A 19335-nucleotide genomic window follows, 5' to 3' on the forward strand; every position below is an offset into this window, starting at 1 on the left:
TTCCCCTTTTTTTAAACAATGTAAGCATGAGGGAAGACCTAACATGGTACTGAATGAACAGACACTGATACAGCTCACCTAGTGTAAAAACTTTTTCTTGCATTCAGATTTTCACCTGTTAGTACACTTAGGCTAGGAGTCCAAACATACTTAGAGTCTGAAGTGTGGACAGTTCTATGGCTAATAAACTAACGTGTTTCCTGGAACGGTTTTGGTTGCCAAGTATCTCACGTATGGTTTTGTGTCCACTTGATTCTCACAGTAAGTTACTGATTGGGTTTTATTTATTTGTTTTGGTGTGGATGTTAAGTGAAGGTTTTGGGTTTGTGGTGGTGTTGGGTTTGAGTTTTTTGGGTGGCTGTTTGTTTATTTTCCTGCTTGACATTTCAGTGCAATGAGAATTTCTATCAGCCTGTCACAAAGTGGGAAGGGTAGAAATTCCTCTTAAGCCCCAAACCTCCTTTTTTCTCCTGTTTTCTTGAAAGAGTTTAGAAGAGGGAATAAGGAAGAGCAGAACTGTTTTGCCCTGAGGTCTATAACTTAACTGAATTTGATTTTAAACAGTGCCTGGTTTAAAATATGTTGAATCATTATCAGGGCTGAAAACACCTCTGCTGTTGCACTGAGAAGCTCACATCCCAGGCTTCAGGAGAGATTTGTGTCTTGCTTGCCTAGCTCAAGCAATACTATAGCTTAAAAGTCTAATTGTTGTGAAGGATATTTTCAAGGGAGAGGCATCTTTTAACAGAGTTTTTTTTGGGGGGGGGTTGTCTCTTTCCTTTAAGGCCTCTTTGTTAGTAACTAAGCCAACCCAATCATGCAGGTATAGTGGTGCAAAAGTAATACCTACACAAAAACTGAGAAAATCAGTAAACAAATGTTCAAACACCACCAAAAGAAGCTGCAGGAGGGCATATAATGGCATGAAGGTTTTACTGGCAATGTCTGAGATGCCTGCATGCATGTGGGTTACTCGGGTCACCCCAAATGAATTCCAATAAAAGCTTTATACCAACATGAACGGCCCTATTTATACCCATAGCTCTGTGTCTAAATATAATCTGCTCCCAGTCATGTCTAGACTAGCATCAGTGCTGTGCTGGTGTTGAAAGCAGAGGTCCAGAAGTAAGATTACAAGCCACACTATTCTTTAAAGTTCTACTTATTATAATGAGCAGCTAAACCTTGTGGCAGCAGTACACCTTTGAATGTCACACGGAGTTGTTGCCCAAGATGCCTTTTCTTCTCCTTAAGTGTCAGAAGGTATGTCTTGAGGATGTGACCTATAAACTAAGTATTTTTCAGAATGAGTTTAAAGCTTTGAGAATGTACCCATAGTTGGCTAGGTGGCTGGGTGGTTCAGCAAATGGCTTTCATTGCTAACTATTTTCAGCAGCTGAGTTTTAATGAGTCTTTCAACTGTTGCTACTGTGTTTAATCTGCTCGCTTAATGTTCAGCATTAAAGAAGCTTTCTAGGAGGTAAATGTTGTCCTGATTACAGAAGAGGTTAGTTTGATTGTGTTTTTGCACAGACCTTGTGTTAAGAGTTTGTGGGGTTTTTTTAATTGAGAAATTTATGCTGTGCACACAGATAATTAGAATAGGTAAGAGAGTGTTGTGCTTTGAAGTGCACATCCAAATGTACAATTGCTGTATTAAGATAAGTAACTTAGATTGCATGTAGTTGTAAACACAGGTCCTCATTCTCTAGCAGTAGTCTTATGGCATATCCTGTATTTGTGAGTGGGTTCTTTTTGATTTGTGATTTTAGTATGTATTTAATATTTGTTGTATATAGCTAAGCAGAGTGAAAAGGATGGTAAAAAGCAGTGTCTTCCATTTCTGTTTCATTTAACATGAGTTCTTCCTTGGTAATGCTGCCTAACACCTCCTGTTAAAATAAATGAGCACAGGGCAGCTGCCCTGAAAGGCAGGGAATACTTTAAAGCATGTAAGGTACCAGTGTGAAGAAAATGTAGTGGTATTTCTGGTAAGTGTGCTTAAAAAAAATAAATCCAGGAGCTTTGATCAAATGCCAGCTCTTACATCAGTTCTCTTTGTAATCTTTCTTGCTGATCTGTGACCTTGACCTTGTGTTTGTGTTTGTATGTCAAATCTATTTTAAGGATGGACAAACTAAGTTCAGTTTAATAGGATTTCTACTCCAGCTTCGCAGATTAACTCATTAAAATATAAAAATTAAGATGTTTGAATCCATTCTTTTCAGTTCTCTTTTTCACATTTCAAAGGGCTTGAAAAGAATACCTTTCAACTTTGTAAGTTTATATTTTACAATTCCATTTAGGGATGCTTCTTCTTCACAGAGAGAGTGATTGCCCACTGGAATGGGCTGCCTGAGGAGGTGGTGGGGTCGCCGTCGCTGGGGGTGTTCAGGGCGAGGCTTGACAGGATGTGCTTGGTTGTATGGTTTAGTTGATTAGGTGGTGTCGGATGATAGGTTGGACATGATGATCTCGAGGGTCTCTTCCAACCTGGTTAATTCTATTCTATTCTTAACAGGTCATCTTTTTTTTTTTTCAACCAATAACTTTTTGTATTCAGCCCAGAAATTCTGCCTGGAGATCCGGTTTCCTCTTGAAGAATCTCACCAGTGGCTGTGCTCATCTTTGCTTTCACTTGGCATAAGCACTGGAATCAGGAGGCCCTGCTTTTGTCCTTCCTCATGCCACTCTCACAGCCAGCTTTCCTGCATAGAGATCGGTGAAACAAGCACTTGGATCTTTGGGATTTCTTTTGAAATCCTTGGCCTGATTTGCCTTGTAGGAGCCAAAGATGCTTATGTCATCAGAGCAGGAAAGATGGCAGGTACGATGACTGCAGATCCACAAACTTGGACAGGGCTACACATTTTGGTATCAGTTTCCCACTTCAATGAGACAAAAATTCCTGTGGACCCATGGGTTTTTTTATGCATTTCAGTGTTGTTGCAGTTTGAGCTGGGTGCCCCCGGATGTGTTCACTTCCTGTGTCCAGAAGTCCAGCCCAGAGGGATGGACACAGGAAATTGTGTGTATTTCCTACCATAATTCTTTGCACCACTATAAGATCCAGTGCGGAGTCTAGCACGTTCTCTTTTCTTCCTCCTCCGCCAGCCGGTAACTGGGGGAGATGTCTGCTGGCGTTGGGCCTGGCTAGGCCCAAGGCCACCAGGGGATGGGCAGTCTCAGACCTGGCCAGCTGAGACTAGCCCAGCAGAGGGAGGGGGAAGAAGGAGCCCTGAGGGTCTCGGGTGTCCCCTCAGGTGGGAATGGGATGCCTCTGGGTTTGCTTTGGGATCTTTCTTTGTCACTGAACTTTGGGTTTTCTGTAACATTTCACTGCTTTCTATTTAAACTTTCATCACTTCTGCAATCCGTTTGTCTGAGTGTTTTATTCCTGCCCGTGGTGGGGAGAGAGGGGGTTGCCTCAACCCAGCACATTCTTGGTAGCAGAGGATGGTTGTTGTGGGGAGGGGGTCTGCCTCTAACCCCACCACAAGTGTGCAGTTTCTAACCTGGTGTACTTTATTTGTTACTAGCATTGTTCTTTGTGGTGACTGAGATGGAGCTCACTGGCAGCCACTTGGGCTGTGATGCCTTCGTGCCACATGCATTCAGCAGGGCTCTTGAGCACAGGCTTAATTTTAGACTTATGGTAATATGGCAGTGAAGTTGTTTGGTGTAACTGACACTTTGGACATAAGGCTTTATAAAGACTTAGTTTGACAAGCACTAGGAAAGCTGGCCTCAAATTAGCTAATACTGTTGTGCAAGTATGGAGCCATAGATTTAATATGTTTTTTGGGGGTAATCCTTTTATGGGTAAAACAATCACACACTTCCCTTAGAAATCAACCACATACTGTTTTGTGTTATAAAGTGTTAAGTGGGTGCCAGTTTCAGCTTTCTTTACATGAATGAATGGAGCAAGCAGTAACAACAAATAATCTTCTCTGGCTCTTTTGTAATTATTTCCTTCAGTTAGCACTCATAAAAGACATAAAATGTGTTAGCAAGAACTGCTTTCCACAGCTTTGTGGCAGCATATTGTCATTACTAGTAAAATACTTCCAAAACTTGAAATTCCTTCCAAGTGTAAGTCCTTCCATGAGGGGTGGTTAAACACTTTACCTTGCTAGGCATCAGTTGTTCCTGCCATGGCTTGGTAGCAGTGGATACAGTTTTCATTACTGCTGAGCTAAATCAGTATTTTAATTGTTGTGTTTAGATTCATGCCTAATGTTGAGCTGCAGCCCAGTTCCTAATATTTAAGAGCATTGGTTGTAACCAGGGTGGGGGTTGGTCTCTTCTCCCAGGCAGCCAGCACCAGAACAAGAGGACACCGTCTCAAGCTGTGCCAGGGGAAGTTTAGGCTCAAGGTGAGGAGAAAGTTCTTCACTGAGAGAGTTATTAGCCATTAGAATGGGCTGCCCAGGGAGGTGGTGGAGTCACCATCCCTGGAGGTGTTCAAGAGGGGATTGGATGTGGCACTTGGTGCCATGGCTTAGTCATGAGGTCTGTGGTGACAGGTTGGACTTGATGATCTCGGAGGCCTCTTCCAACCTTGGTGATTCTGTGATTATTAATGAAGTGATCATTTTTACAAGGCTTTTAGTGTTTTACTTAGGGATTTACATTATGTATGTGTTCAGATTAATTCTGGAATGGTGCTAACATCCTGTCACAGAAAATCCTCATCTTAACATCTTTTCTCCAAGTTTTGCTACTGTTCCATCTTTATTTCTACTTGGGTTTGTTCATGTTTTAGAGAGGAGAAAAAAGTATTTTTAATTGTAATTGACCTAGTAGAGAGCTTCTTGCTAATGCAGATTTTTCTTTCCTACTCAGCTGAAATTATATGAGCCTTTTCTGTGTCTACAGGCTTTAGAAACTTTGCCTACAGTATGCTTTAAAATAATAACTCCATTGTCCTTCCAGTCACTTAAACAAAAAATCCCAGATCATCTGAGTCTTTAACATGACCTTATGAGGTTTCACATATGCTTATTAAGTACTTGTGCAATTTTGATCCTGTGCTTCACCTTGCTATAGAATTACTGTGTATTTATGTTCAGTTACAACAGAATAGAATAAACCAGGTTGGAAGAGACCTTCAAGATGATTGTGTCCACCACCTAATCAACTAAACCATGCAACCAAGCACCCTGTCAAGTCTCCTCCTGAACACCTCCAGTGATGGTGACTCCACCACCTCCTCGGGCAGCCCATTCCAATGGCCAATCACTCTCTCTGTGTAAAACTTCCTCCTAACCTCCAGCCTAAACCTCCCCTGGCACAGCCTGAGACTGTGTCCTCTTGTTCTGGTGCTGGTTGCCTGGGACAAGAGACCAACCTCTGCCTGTCTACAATCTCCCTTAAGGTAGTGTCTCTGGACACGTGCCAGCAGCTCAACATCCTTCCTAAACTGAGGGGCCCAGAACTGGACACAGTACTCAAGGTGTGGCCTAACCAGTGTCGTGTACAGGGGCAGAATGACCTCCCTGCTCCTGCTGGCCATACTGTTCCTGATGCAGGCCAGGATGCCATTGGCCCTCTTGGCTGCCTGGGCACACTGCAGGCTCATGTTCAGTCTACTGTCAACCAGCACCCCCAGGTCCCTCTCTGCCTGGCCGCTCTCCAGCCACTCTGCCCCCAGCCTGTAGCACTGCATGGGGTTGTTGTGGCCAATGTGCAGAAGAACCCTCTTCTGGTGAAATGTTTAGAAAGTGGCTGTTCATAACTAGCCATGCAACACTTGGTCGTGAGTGGACCCCAACTACTACTCTCAATAAAAGCTGTGCAAACAGTAAAGTGCCTTATAAATCACCCAAGATGTACAGCTATTCCAACAAATCCAAGAAATACACAGTTTTATTGTAGTGGATAAATGCATGTATCTTTGCGTGTGTCCAACAGGCAGAAGGTCAGAAACTTGGAAATGCATTGTCTGCATGGATTAATCTTAACTCAAAAAGCATGATTGTCCAGAAGAGGACTTCGATTTTTTTCATGTTTTGTTCTTGGGGAGTTGATGTAGGTTAAATGCATGGTCAGTAATTTGGTTTTGTAGCTTTTTTTGGGGGAGAATGTGTATCTGATTGTTAGTTTTCTTTTAATTGCTTATATATAGGCAAGTGGTTTGCAGAGATGCATCCTCTGTCAATTCTGTTGTACCTTCCAGTGTATTATCCACCTCCCTATCCTGAAAACAGATCTCAGTATATATCTTTTTGTGCCTGCTTGCTCTTGGTCTCTTGAATAAGAATTAACTTAGAGGCTTTCTGCTCACTGTACTTTTGAGCTTTGATCAACACACTAGCCCAAGTTAGTTGAGATTTAGTGATATGTGCTATTTCTGGATTAATGTCCTTGTTGGGGATGGGATGTAGCTTTTGTGCCTTATCATTGAGTTTCAGATCTTGTTTGGGTTTGGTGTGTGTTTGTTTTTAATTTTCTCCTCTTAACTTGTAGGTTTTATGAAATAAGCTTCAAAATCGTGAATCCCATGTAATTTAGGCAGAACTGTCTGCCTGTGGCCTTGTGGCATAGCTAGCTGTGCATGGTTTAGTTGATTAGGTGGTGTTGGATGATAGGTTGGACACCATGATCTTGAAGGTCTCTTCCAACCTGGTTAATTCTATTCTCTATCCTATCCTATCCTATATCCTATCCTATCCTATCCACTGCTGGCTGAAAGAGGTAGCCAAGATGGTTTAAGTACCAGCACCAGGCAAGCGGCAGCAGATCAGCACTGTGATAAAGTACCACAGTGGTAAAGTACCCTGGCTCCCTAGTGTCCCTTTCTGCTGGGCTAGGCTTGCTCCAGCTCCTGAGCTGTCTAGGCTCTCTCTGCTTGTGCATGTCAGTCTGCAGCACAGACATACCACCTTCTCTGAGCTCTGCTGCTCTCAGCTTGCTGTTGCTGCACTCATACTGTCACCTCTCAGGGTGGAGCAGCACATCAGACCTAATTGGATGTTTCTTTGCAATGTGCTTCCCTACAGCTGGGTAAAACTTGCAGTGTAGCCAGCACTACTCAAATGTTTGGTCTTTCAGGTGAAAATGCTTTGCTGCTGAGTTGGAGGTGTTCTGAATGTGGTGTCCCTCCTCGCATGGGTGCAAATGTGCGCAGCCAGCCTGGCTTGCTGCCTCCCGGAAAGGCTCTCTGCATAAATATGAAAATCTCTCTGACATTTCCACAAGTCATTTAAGCAGACAGTGGAAATTTTATCTTCCCCATGATATATATTACATATCGTCCTAAAGCTTCTCATTGCCATAAGGTGGCATTGCATGGTCTGGGTGAGTCACAGATTCCCGAACTGCAGAGAATCCCATCTGAAATCTGAGGAGCAGAGGGACACTGAGATATGAGGTGTTTGAATTGCCCTTTCCATACCCCAGAAGGAATATGTAGGAACAGCCTTTCCTCCTTTATGTGCCCCTGGAGCCATGATTAACAGTGACAGCAATTAGCATTTATATTTGAGCAGTCACTTAAAAGCCAGAGTAAATCTAAATAGTCTCTGCTGCCAGAATAATTGAGATTTTTTTCTTGCAGTGGTTAGTTTGCTAGCATTTTAGTCTCGTGGTCTGCCAGATACTACTTGCACAAGAAAAAGTTTTTCTTGTCTGCCATGCAGTTGCTTTTGTGTTCCTGTCAGTTTGATGTGACTTAGGGACTTCTCAGTTACTCAGTGTTCACATACTTCTGTAAAATGGGAGACTTTGCATCTCTTTGAGCTGTTGCATCAGCTGTTAGGGAATCTGTTTTCTGCAGTAGTTTTCAAAACCCTTCTGTTAAAGCTGATAAAATCATCAGGAGGTTTGTTGGGGCTGGTTTTATCCCATTCCCTTCCACTCACCCTCTTCCCCCTTTCCTCCCCACCCTGTGCAGAAGAAACCACCACCCCTTTCTGTTCTCTAAAACTTCTCTTAAGAAAAGCTAAGGACACTAGGAGCATGTTTGTCCATACACAGCTTAACTGAACACCAGGGAAAAGGCTTTTCCATGTCTTGCACCACTTGCACAGCGTTTTGCCATGGAGCCTTGGATGCTGCTAACCCTGCCGCGGCGGCATTTCGTAGAGTGAGCAATGCTGCCGTGTGCTGCCGCGGGACAGGCAACGGGAGCGCACCAGCCTGCAGGGAACACCTCTGCCCGGGACGGGGATGCCGGCTCCCTGTCGGGCTTTGAGCCTCGGGAGCTCCCTCCAGAAATCCTGGCGACAGTGGGAGCTCCTGCTGCAACATGATTCCCTGTGTGGCCTCTCCTGACTGAACTGTTTACAAGTGACAGACTATCCTTTCCACCTTAAAAATGTCTTTTGGAGTCAGGTAGTAGGTCTAGCGAAGGAGTGAATAACGTGCCAAGCTCCCGGGAAGAAAACCCTCTTTTTGCTTTCTCAGGGTGATGTCCTGTGACCGTAGGAGAGGAGCCTGGTTTTCATTTTATTTTATTTTCCCCATTAATTCATTGTCTTGCTGATTCTCAAGTTCTTTGGAATGCAACCATGGAAGAATTCACTCTGTTTGTGATGAATTTTCCCCCACCATCTGATCACTTTTGCCTTTTTTCCCCCTGCATTACATTTGCAAAGGAAACGTTCAAAACGTCTCGACAGCCTGAATCAAAATTGTGAAGTGGTCCCAGCTGCTGTATTCACTTCAATAGCTTTCTGACATAAAGCAGGGATTTAGCAAAGCACTTAAATACTTGATTCTCTTAAAACACAAGCTTAAGTGCTGTTGAAGTACCTGCCTGTTTGTGTGGTTCTGTGGATTTGGTACTGGGTTTCTGAATCACTCCTGTTTCACTGCTCAGAGCAGAAAGAGTCAGCTCAAGTGCTTATATCACCACTCTGAATGCATCCTTCCTGCCTGCTAAAATCAGAGAAGTACAAATTGAGCTTAATAACAAAATAATTCTGGGACAGTTAGTCTCCTCTTCCCTATTCATGTTTAGTTCACTGCAAGATTCCACTGCAACTTCCAGTGCATCTAGGAATCTCTCTGGAGACCTTAATTTCATTGTGCTCTGCAGCATTTCACTGCAGGCAGAAATAAGGATTGGAAATCAGTTAATATCCTATGTTTTGGGTACCTAGTGCTGTTTGTGGAGCTGTTGAGCAACACACAGCCTTTAATATATCTATCCTCAATTACCTTTTTGAAGTCTGCATCTATTATTACTCCATCTGGGAAAACAGGGCACAGAAGAGTAAAACCACAAGTCAGACAGCCCGTCTGCAGCACAGCGGGTAATTGGACTGCTGGATCCCAAGCTGCCACTGTAATCACTGTACTGCATTCCTCAAATCTGTAATAATTAAAATAACTGTCTGAGCCACTGCTTGATGTGGTGGGCCCTAGCCTTTACATTTGGGATTATGAGAATGGGAAGGTAGTGAGCTAGTGAGAGATGATTTCTGGCTCTTCAGTAGCTTCTAGCCATTAGAACGGTTAATTGATTAAAAACCTGAAGATTTTCATTTCACAGATCAGTTTGATTTCAGCTCTACAACATTCAACTCAAAACCAGAACCTAAAATGACTACAGAATTCAGGAGTCATTAAACAACAATGACATGCATGCTTCGTCCGTGCATGTGTGTGTATACATCTCCACCTTTACTAGCCATTCATAAAATGTGCATGAGCATGGATTTCTCTTCCAGTAAGTGTTTGTGTGGGTGATCTCCTAGCTAATGGCAATTTTCTAAGTGAACACCATAATAGTTTCTACAAGTGTTTTTTTAAATCAGGCTGTGAATTAAGACTACAGATGATGACACCTGATACCAAGCTTCAGGAGTTATCTCTGTTAGGTTGTGCAGCCTTAATACTCAAAAAAAACCCCATGTCTAGTGTTGTTAATTTACTGTGTGTCTCTGTTCCACCTAGGCCCTGGATCTGGATGAGGGCATTGAGTCCATCAGTAAATTTGCAGATGACACCAAGCTGGGGCAGGTGTTGAGCTGTTAGAGGATAGGAGAGCTCTGCAGAGAGCTCTGACAGGCTGGACAAATGGGCAGAGTCCAAGAGCATGAGATTCAACACAGCTCAGTGCTGGGTTCTACACATTGGCTACAATAACCCCATGCAGTGCTACAGGCTGGGGTCAGAGTGGCTGGAGAGTACGCAGGCAGAAAGGGACCTGGAGGTACTGGTTGATAGTAGGCTGAACATGAGCCTGCAGTGTGCCCAGGTGGCCAGGAAGGCCGATGGCATCCTGGCCAGCAGGAGCAGGGAGGTCATTCTGCCCCTGTACTCAGCACTGCTTAGCCCACACCTTGAGTCCAGTGTACAGTTCTGGGACCCTCAGTTTAGGAAAAATGTTGACTTGCTGGAAAGTGTCCAGAGAAAGGCAACAAAGCTGGGGAGGGGTTTGGAGCACCAGCCCTATGAGGAGAGGCTGAGGGAGCTGGGGTTGTTTAGCCTGGACAAGAGGAGGCTCAGGGGAGACCTTATTGCTGTCTACAACTACCTGAAGGGAGGTTGTAGCCAGCTGGGGGTTGGTCTCTTCTCCCAGGCAACCAGCACCAGAACAAGAGGACACAGTCTCAAGCTGCACCAGGGGAGCTCTAGGCTGGATGGCCTAGAGATTGAGAGAGATTGGCCATTGGAATGTGCTGCCCAGGGAGATGGTGGAGTCACCATCACTGGAGGTGTTTAAGAAGAGACTTGATAGGGTGCTTGGTGTCATTGTTTAGTTGATTAGATAGTGTTGGATGATAGGTTGGACTCAATGATCTCAATGGTCTTTTCCAACCTGGTTAATTCTATTCTATTTTAAAGGGATTTAACTAAAAGTACTGCTCAGAGATACTGGGAAAATGTCTTGGGAATGCCATTTTGCTAGTTTAAAACTGTAAACTATTCTTCAGTGGCAGCAGCTAGACTAACTGAGAGGCTGCTGTTTGTTTATTCTCCAATTAGGTTTTACAACTGAGATGTTCATTAATTCAAAGAGTTCTTTAAAAGTCAATATGGCTCAGATGTGGTGGTTTAACTTACTAGAAGATGTGTTCTCAAATTTCATTCTCTTTTGCAGCAGTATACTTGATGGCACGCAAAGGATCTTAAAGCTTACTATAATCATTCTCTTCAAATCTTTGTGACTGTAGTTTGCAAACAAAGCAAAACAACAACTGCAGAAGTGGAATTAATATTCTGGGCATACACACTTGAGTGTACATTTTAGTATTCTCTTATCTTCTCTATTCTGCCCACGGCTTCTCCCTAGGCACATTTTAAATGGCTGGAGGACTGACTTCCCATGATGCCTTCCACCTGGGGAGCGTCTCCCCAGGTTACAGCATTTGTGCCGCAGATCCTGCTGCTGCTGCTTTAGTTCTGTCTGGGTTTAACGAGCTGTGATTGGTGTGTGCTCTTGGAGGTTCTGAAAATAGTCTCTGAAAAACAAGTCAGCATACAGAAGTCTGGAAGAAGGTAGTGGAAGCAACACAAAAAGTCCATGTATGGTAGTTATGTGGTCAAGAAAGTGCATCAATGTTAGCAGTTTGTTTTGTCACAGTTCATTTTTTAGGTCTAGAAATTCATAGGTGTTAGAAGTTGATGTTAGAGGCTAATTGCAGCAACTTTACTTCAGCCCTTACTGGGAACTACAAGTTCTATTGCTGTATAGCTCCTCTTTTCTCTTCTTTCTGATGCCTTTTTTCTTTTTTTTTCTTCTCTCTCTCTCTCTTCCTTTTTTTCTTTCTTCTTTTTTCTTTCTCCCTTTTCTTGGTTCTGGTAATACTTTAATAGTGAGAAAAATTACTAATGTTTCAGTGGGTCCTGGGAAATCCTTTGGTGCAGTCTGTATGTTTTGAAAAGGTTATTGAATGGTTTGCCTTTTGTCCAGCTAAGCATCAGTTGCCAAAGCTGGTTTGGATTCCCTTTTGTCCACACTTCAGATAGTGTACCCTGATTCAAAACTCACTGGAAAGGCTTGCTTATGAGATTTGCCCTCAAACTCTGAAATTTGCTGCCAAGTTTTACATGGCAAGTAAGGTGTAGTTGTAGAGACTTTTCTGTGTTTTCAGTTCTTGACAGCTGACTTCATTATACCTGTGTCTTGTATGTTAAGTCATACAAGGGTTTATAATGCTGCAATACTTGCAGCACTAGACAGGATGAGACATTTCGGAAGGATTGCTGATGCCCTATTCCTTATGTGTCTAATGCTTTGCAGATTTCTCTTTAATGAAGGCTCCTTTACATCAAACTCTATTTCTGTAAAATTATCCTTTGTACTGAGTATAGTTACTGTATGCAGACTATACTGGCTACAAGTGTCACCTCCTGCAACAGGATTTGAAGTACCCAAGGGAGTACTCCTTGGGTACTCTCACCTGGAGTACTGCGTCCAGTTCTAGAGCCCCTATTACAAGAGGGATATGGACATGCTGGAACCTTATTGTGGCCTTCCAGTATCTGAAAGGGGCCTACAAGAAGGCTGGGGAGGGACTTATTAGGATATCAGGTAGTGCTAGGACTAGGGGGAATGGAATGAAGCTGGAGGTGGGGAGATTCAGACTGGATGTGAGGAAGAAGTTCTTCACTGTGAGAGTGGTGAAGCCCTGGAATGGGTTGTCCAGGGAGGTGGCTGGGGCACCGTCCCTGGAGGTGTTTAAGAGCAGGCTGGATGAGGCTCTGGCCAGCCTGCTCTAGTGTGGGGTGTCCCTGCCCATGGCAGGGGGGTTGGAACTAGATGATCCTTGTGGTCCCTTCCTACCCTGACTGATTCTATGATTCTATTTGCATAAATGTACTGTATTGGGGTCTAGGTTCTTTTACAGCCATAGGAAGTAAAGTTTAACTGAATATTGGCTCAATGGTCTTTGCTTGTAACCTTACTGTAAAGGTCACCTGTAAGGTTTACTATTGGTGGATAGTAAGAAATTCTGGAAAAAGAATCCAATTTATTTTTTCAACCAGAAAGCACAGCATGAAGGGTTACTCAGTTGTTTTTAAGAATGAAACATGGCTGCAGATAAGCAATTTGGGGTTTGGAAGTTGAGAAAATGTATTTTCTAGACAAACTGCCTTCTCAGGTATTTAAGTAACCCTAGCTGTATTAATGTTGCAGTTGCTGGATACTTGATGTATGAATAGAATAGAATTAACCAGGTTGGAAAAGGCCTTTGAGATCATTGAGTCCAACCTATCACCCAACATTATCCAAGAAACTAAACCATGGCACCAAGCACCCCACCCAGTCTCTTCCTAAACACCTCCACTGATGGTGACTCCACCACCTCCCTGAGCAGCCCATTCCAATGGCCAATCACTCTTTCTGTGAAGAATTTTTCCTGACATCCAGCCTAAACCTCCTCTGGCACAGCTTGAGACTGTGTCCTCTTGTTCTGGTGCTGGTTGCCTGGGAGAAGAGACCAACCCACACCTGGCTACAACCTCCCTTCAGGTAGTTGTAGAGAGCAAGGTCTCCCCTGAGCCTCCCTTCTCCAGGCTAAGCAACCCCAGCTCCCTCAGCCTCTCCTCATAGGGCTTGTGTTCCAAATCCCTCCCCAGCTTTGTTGCCCTTCCCTGGACACGTGCCAGCAACTCAACCTCCTTCCTAAACTGAGGGGCCCAGAACTGTACACAATACTCAAGGTGTGGCCTAACCAGTGCAGTGTACAGGGGCAGAATGACCTCCCTGCTCCTGCTGGCCACACTGTTCCTGATGCAGGCCAGGAAGCCATTGGCCCTCCTGGCTGCCTGGGCACACTGCAGGCTCATGTTCAGCCTACCATCAACTTCTGGTTTAGATATGAGCATTTTTTGACTCCTAGCTGACAGTAGCTTTAAAATTAAAAAATAACCTCTGGGAAATCAATCATAAAATATTTATTCACTTTAAGGAGGCAAGGGTTTAATCTCTCTACATACTTTTTAAACTCATAAATTCAGGTTTTCAAGGGGCTTTTAGTCTGTGAAAGCAAATTGAGTAGTTAGTTCTGTGGAAAGACACTTAGATTTTGCTTGTGTTGAATATTTATGCCAGTTTAGAATGAGTGAAGGAATAAACCTGTGTGGTGTAATGGTCTTAATATGGATCTGTCCGAACTGTTCATGCTGCCATTGACCACTAATATAACCAAAACTGAAGAGATGCATCTGGCATAAGTGCCACTGTACTTCTTGAAACAGCTTTTTGTAGCATACCACCTCATCCAAGAAAGTATTTACTTACTCTTTGAAAGTAACAAGACTTAAAGGGAAGACCAGAGTTTTTTAACCATTGTATGTGTAGTACATGGGAAGAATGTAAAGGTAAAAATCCTCCAGTGAAGGGAGGGCTTTGATACCAGGATTTATGATACCAGGAACATAAGCATCCTTTCACCACTCCTATCTTGTAGGCAGCAGTGATAACTTCGTTTCTCTTTTAGCAGGGTCATCTGCCTGCCAAACAAGAATGTGTTTGCATGTATGGTGCTGTCTGTTCTACTGTTTGTGAACAGATTCAATGTGAACCTACAGGTTGACTTCAGGCATCCCTTTTTCCATTAATTCTTGGAGTGATAGTCTGCATGTCCTCAGTACTTACCTTTTAAGAAAAAAGGTTGTTGCAACTGTGCGGTAAAATCCTGCGTAACTTTTTTTTTTCCAGTGGTACAGTGGTTTCAACTTTTCCTTTCATGTTAGCTATTCCTTATTTTGACCTGCAGGATAGAAAAATTAGATCCCTTGCAGCAGCTGTGCTTATGATAGTTAATTTCTGTATAAAATCTTCTGCCTCAGAATTGCTTTCACAAAGTCCTTTACATTAGTTACTGTGTACTTTGTCCGTTACTTGTGGTTGAATTCTGTCTAGAACGGTGGTGTTGCTTAGATATCCTGAGTACCTCATGTGTCTAAAAAATACATATATATATAATGAAGTTGGGTCTTATCCTAAATCTTTTCTTGTTTGTTTGTTTTCATTTAGGAATTTTATGTGCTTGGTGGAGATGGAAAAGGATGAAAAACAAGCTGGCTTCCTGGAGAAAGAAGGCGTAAAATACTCGATGGAACTTTGTTACCTTGGAACCGCATTTTGAGTGCTCCTCCTTTCGTACATATTCTAGATATCAGATTGATATGATTGGAAACCTGTCTCATCAAACAGTATACACTGGAAGAAGCCTACTTTGGAATATGACTTTTTGTGTTGTTTCTGAAAGTCTGTGAGAATACACTCTAGACATCTACCTGTTTCTTAAATCTGCATCTCAATTCAGCTGCAGCAAAACTAGTCTTGAAGTGAATAGAACCAGAGCCCTTTTGGAAACTCTTATTGAACATGACTCATGGAGAAGAGCTTGGCTCTGAGATGCACCAGGATTCTGTTGTTCTAACTTATCTAGAGGGATTACTGATGCATCAAGCAGCAGGAGGCTCAGGTACTGCAGTTGACAAAAAGTCTACTGGGCATAGCGGAGAGGATCAAAACTTTAAGATTTCTGGAAATATATTTCCTAACTGTCAAAGTAATGGTCCAGTTCTTAACACAAATACATACCGAGGATCTGGCATGCTGCACCTCAAAAAAGCAAGACTATTGCAGTCTTCTGAAGACTGGAATGCAGCAAAGAGAAGGCGGTTGTCTGATTCCATTGTGGATTTAGATGGAAAAAAGGAAGCTTTGTTAGCTGGCATGGTTGAAAATGTGCCTAAAGGCAAACAGGATAGCACATTACTTGCCTCTTTGCTTCAGTCGTTCAGCTCTAGGCTGCAGAGTGTTGCTCTGTCACAGCAGATTAGACAAAGCCTTAAGGAGCAAGGGTATTCCCTTAGCCATGACTCTTCAGAAGTGGAGAAAGATTTGAGGTGCTATGGTGTTGCATCCAGTCACCTGAAGACACTGCTGAAGAAGAGCAAAGCAAAAGATCAGAAGCTGGACAGCAGCCTGCCTGATATAACAAAGAACCTGCCCAAAGAGAGGTTTATAGAATCTCCCCATGTGGTGCAGAGTGGACCTAAAGTGATAAATGAGCCACTGTCATGTGCTGCAAGGTTACAAGCTGTTGCAAGCATGGTAGAGAAACGATCTAGTCCTGCTGCTTCACCGAAGCCCAGCGTAGCATGCAGCCAGCTAGCTTTACTTCTTTCAAGTGAAGCTCACTTGCAGCAGTACTCCAGGGAACATGCTTTAAAAGCACAAAATGCAAGTCAAATAGCAAGTGAGAGACTTGCAGCTATGGCCAGATTACAAGAAAGCACTCAGAAAGATATTGGCCAATTCAGTTTAGCAAAAGGAATGACAAGCCATCTCAATGGTCAAACAGGATCATCAACCAAAACAGCACCTAGTAAAGGCAATATGGCACCATTTCAGAATTCAGTGGGAATCATGCATTCACCTCCCAAAACTATGGGATACAAAAGTACTTTGGAAAGGAGCAACCTGAAAACCTCTCCCAGCAACAGTTTGCTCTTGCATCTGCTGAAAAGCCAGAATACCACCAAACACATAAAAGGGCATGAACAGAGTGAGAGAGCCAGCATTTTTGAAGACAGCAGCACACCAACAACTATTGATGAGTATTCAGACAACAATCCTAGTTTTACAGAGGATGACAGCAGTGATGATGAAAGCTCTCATTCTAACTGTCTTCCTATAGACTTGTCCTTTAAACAGAGGGCAGATAAACCAGATGCCGGTCCACCCGCATCACTGGATAACCTGACTCAGACCTTGCTTCATAACTGGGATCCAAAAGTTTCCTGTCCAGACAACAAGGAAGACAAAGACACTCCAAAAGCTTCAAAGCTGAATCCCCATCAAAAAGTAACGCTACTTCAGTTGTTGCTTGGGCATAAGAGTGAAGAAAAGGTAGACAAGAATAATGACCCTCAGGGACCACACAGTGCAGCTGATGTGGCAAAATTCACTGTACAGACTGGTAAAAGGACTCCTGTTACTGATAGTCCCGGTGCAAATCGCATTACTCCGTTAAGCACTCCACCTTTGCTGGCTTCTGCAAAAGCAGACTCTCCTATAAATCTCTCACACCAGTCGTTGGTCATCAAGCGCAGCTCGCCGCCATATGTCTGCCCCATCCAGCCGGACAGGCTAGTGAATCCTGCATCTAAACACTTGATAGACCTTTCTAAAAGCAAGGAAGTTCAAGGAGCTAAGCTGAGCAGGAATGACAGTCCGCAGAACTCTTCGGCATTCAGCGCCAGCAAGCTGTTGCAGAACCTTGCTCAGTGCGGCATGCAGACTTCCATGTCAAGTGAAGAACAAAGAGCTAGCAAACAGCTGCTAGCAGGGAACACAGATAAACCTGTTGGCTTGATTGATAGATTGAACAGCCCTCTGCTTACGAATAAACTGAGTGCACATGAAGAAAATAACAAAATATTCAGTTGCCAGCCCGCGCCCGCTGAACAAGGACTTCCAGGTTCGGAAATAGAAAATCTCCTTGAAAGGCGCACTGTCCTTCAGCTGCTTCTGGGAACTCCCAATAAAGGAAAAAGTGAAAAGAAAGAGAGGATGCTTTTAAGAGATGAAAGTTCTCAAGAACAGACAGATAAGGCTTTGAATGAGCAAATATTGACGGTGAAAATAAAAACCGAACCATCTGAAGAATCAAATGTTCCCTGTAATTCAAATGCACAAGTGAGAGAGTGCAAGGGTAACAAATTTCAAGGATTTGCTCATTCACTGAAGAGGAACACAGCTGCTTCTCCAGCATCTGAGGAGCTGAAATCCGAGCCTCTTTCACCTCAAGATTTCTCTTTTTCCAAAAATGGCCTGCTAAGTAGGTTGCTGAGGCAGAATCAAGACGGCTATCCTGCGGATGAGCTGGACAGAAGTCACCGAAACAGTGAACTGACACACCTCGAATCCAAGAGTCTTTGCACAGTACCGAAGAAAAGGAAGCTTCACGCTGAGCCTCTGGAAAGTCCATTAAAAAAGATGAAGAGTAATGTGTCTGATGCTGCAAACAATCACTCGTCTTCTACTGAGGCACTGTATGGGCCTTTGCTTAACAAGCAAGAACTGAAATTCAGCAGAAGTGATGCTGAATTTAAATACGCTGTAAGTCATGGTCCAAATAATGAAAGTGAAAACAGGAGTTGGTCTAGAGATGGTAAAGGCTTCAATGTGTTGAAACAGCTGCTTCTCTCAGAAAACTGTGAGAGAGATCTGTCACAACATAGGAACAGCATACTAACAGAGGGCAAGAAAAAAGCAAACAGAACCAGTGCAACAATTAATAAACCTGAATTCAGCATTTCTTCAGTAAATGCATTAATGGGAAGCCCTGTACAGCAGAACAATTGCATAGATCACAGAACATTTCAGTATCCCGTAGCAGTAAAAAGTCCTGCCACTTCCCCCTTTCCTGAACATTTGGGGAGTACAATATCTAGGCTTGAGCCTGACCAGTTTGGCATGTGCCCCATGCCCAATGAAAAAGGGCCCATCAGATGGGTGATCACAGGTATGGACAAGAATGATAATGAAAAAGACTCTCCAAGACTGACCAAAACCAACCCAATATTGTACTACATGTTACAGAAAGGCGGCAACTCTGTTAGTAGCCAAGAAGCACATGACAAAGAGATTTGGAATGAACCTTCATTTGCTGATAGTTCAACTCACGTTACAATCAAAGAGGAGTTGCCATCTGATACAGAGCTTAAAACTCCTTTTAGTAACTTGAGAAGCCCTTACAATAGCCATATGGGGAGTAAGACCTCTCATCAACACGGTGTGAATGGAGAAGTGCATGGACTGCTGGAAAAAGTTTTGTCAATCAAAAAAGAGCCAGAATAAACGACGGGCTCCTCAATGAGTTTACAATCAGTGGTTTTGAATCTTTGTTTAAAAAAAAAAAAAAAAAAAAAAAGAGAGAAAAAAAAAAAAGGCTAAAAAATGAGTATGAACTTCCCTACTGTATAAATTCAGCATGATTTTAGAAGAGCATGGTCTAATGGAAACACGTTTTCATTTGATAAACTTTTTATTTTTCCGGTGATGTTATTTAAAAGGATACATGTAGATAACAAATTTGCTTTATGGTAGTTTGTCACAAGGCAACTAGAAAGGTGGTAATTTGTACAAGACATTTATGTAGCAGATTAAGTTATGAGTACTCTTTGATCAGAGTCCTGTTTGGTTCTGCAAGTTGGGGTTGGGGGTGGGTTTTTTTTGGTATAAGGTGTAAAACGTACAGCCTAGGTGGTGGTAATGCTGCGTTTCCCCCCCCCCCTCCATCTCTGTACAATAATCCTCACTCTTTTTGGTAACCTGAGCGTAGAGGCAGTGTACTTTTTCCTTTTAAATGTTTAATATGTTTTGTGAGATTTTAAGAATAACTTCTAAGAAATGGA

The 19335-nt window shown here is 43.0% G+C and overlaps 1 protein-coding gene across 7 annotated transcripts in view; it reads left to right on the forward strand.

The window, feature by feature from the left end:
- The window catches only part of NRIP1 (nuclear receptor interacting protein 1), an 85166-nt gene extending 66325 nt beyond the window's left edge, over positions 1–18841 (forward strand). For all 7 annotated transcript variants that reach the window (XM_054165787.1, XM_054165789.1, XM_054165791.1 and 4 more), the window contains one exon: positions 14939–18841. In XM_054165787.1, coding sequence (XP_054021762.1) covers positions 15293–18778 — 3486 coding nt within the window. In that variant the 5' untranslated portion in view covers positions 14939–15292 and the 3' untranslated portion in view covers positions 18779–18841. The remainder of the gene's footprint in view (positions 1–14938) is intronic.
- The last annotated feature ends 494 nt before the right edge of the window (positions 18842–19335 follow it).

Source organism: Dryobates pubescens, chromosome 12 (genome assembly GCF_014839835.1).
Source record: "Dryobates pubescens isolate bDryPub1 chromosome 12, bDryPub1.pri, whole genome shotgun sequence".
Taxonomy (NCBI): Eukaryota; Metazoa; Chordata; class Aves; order Piciformes; family Picidae; genus Dryobates; species Dryobates pubescens.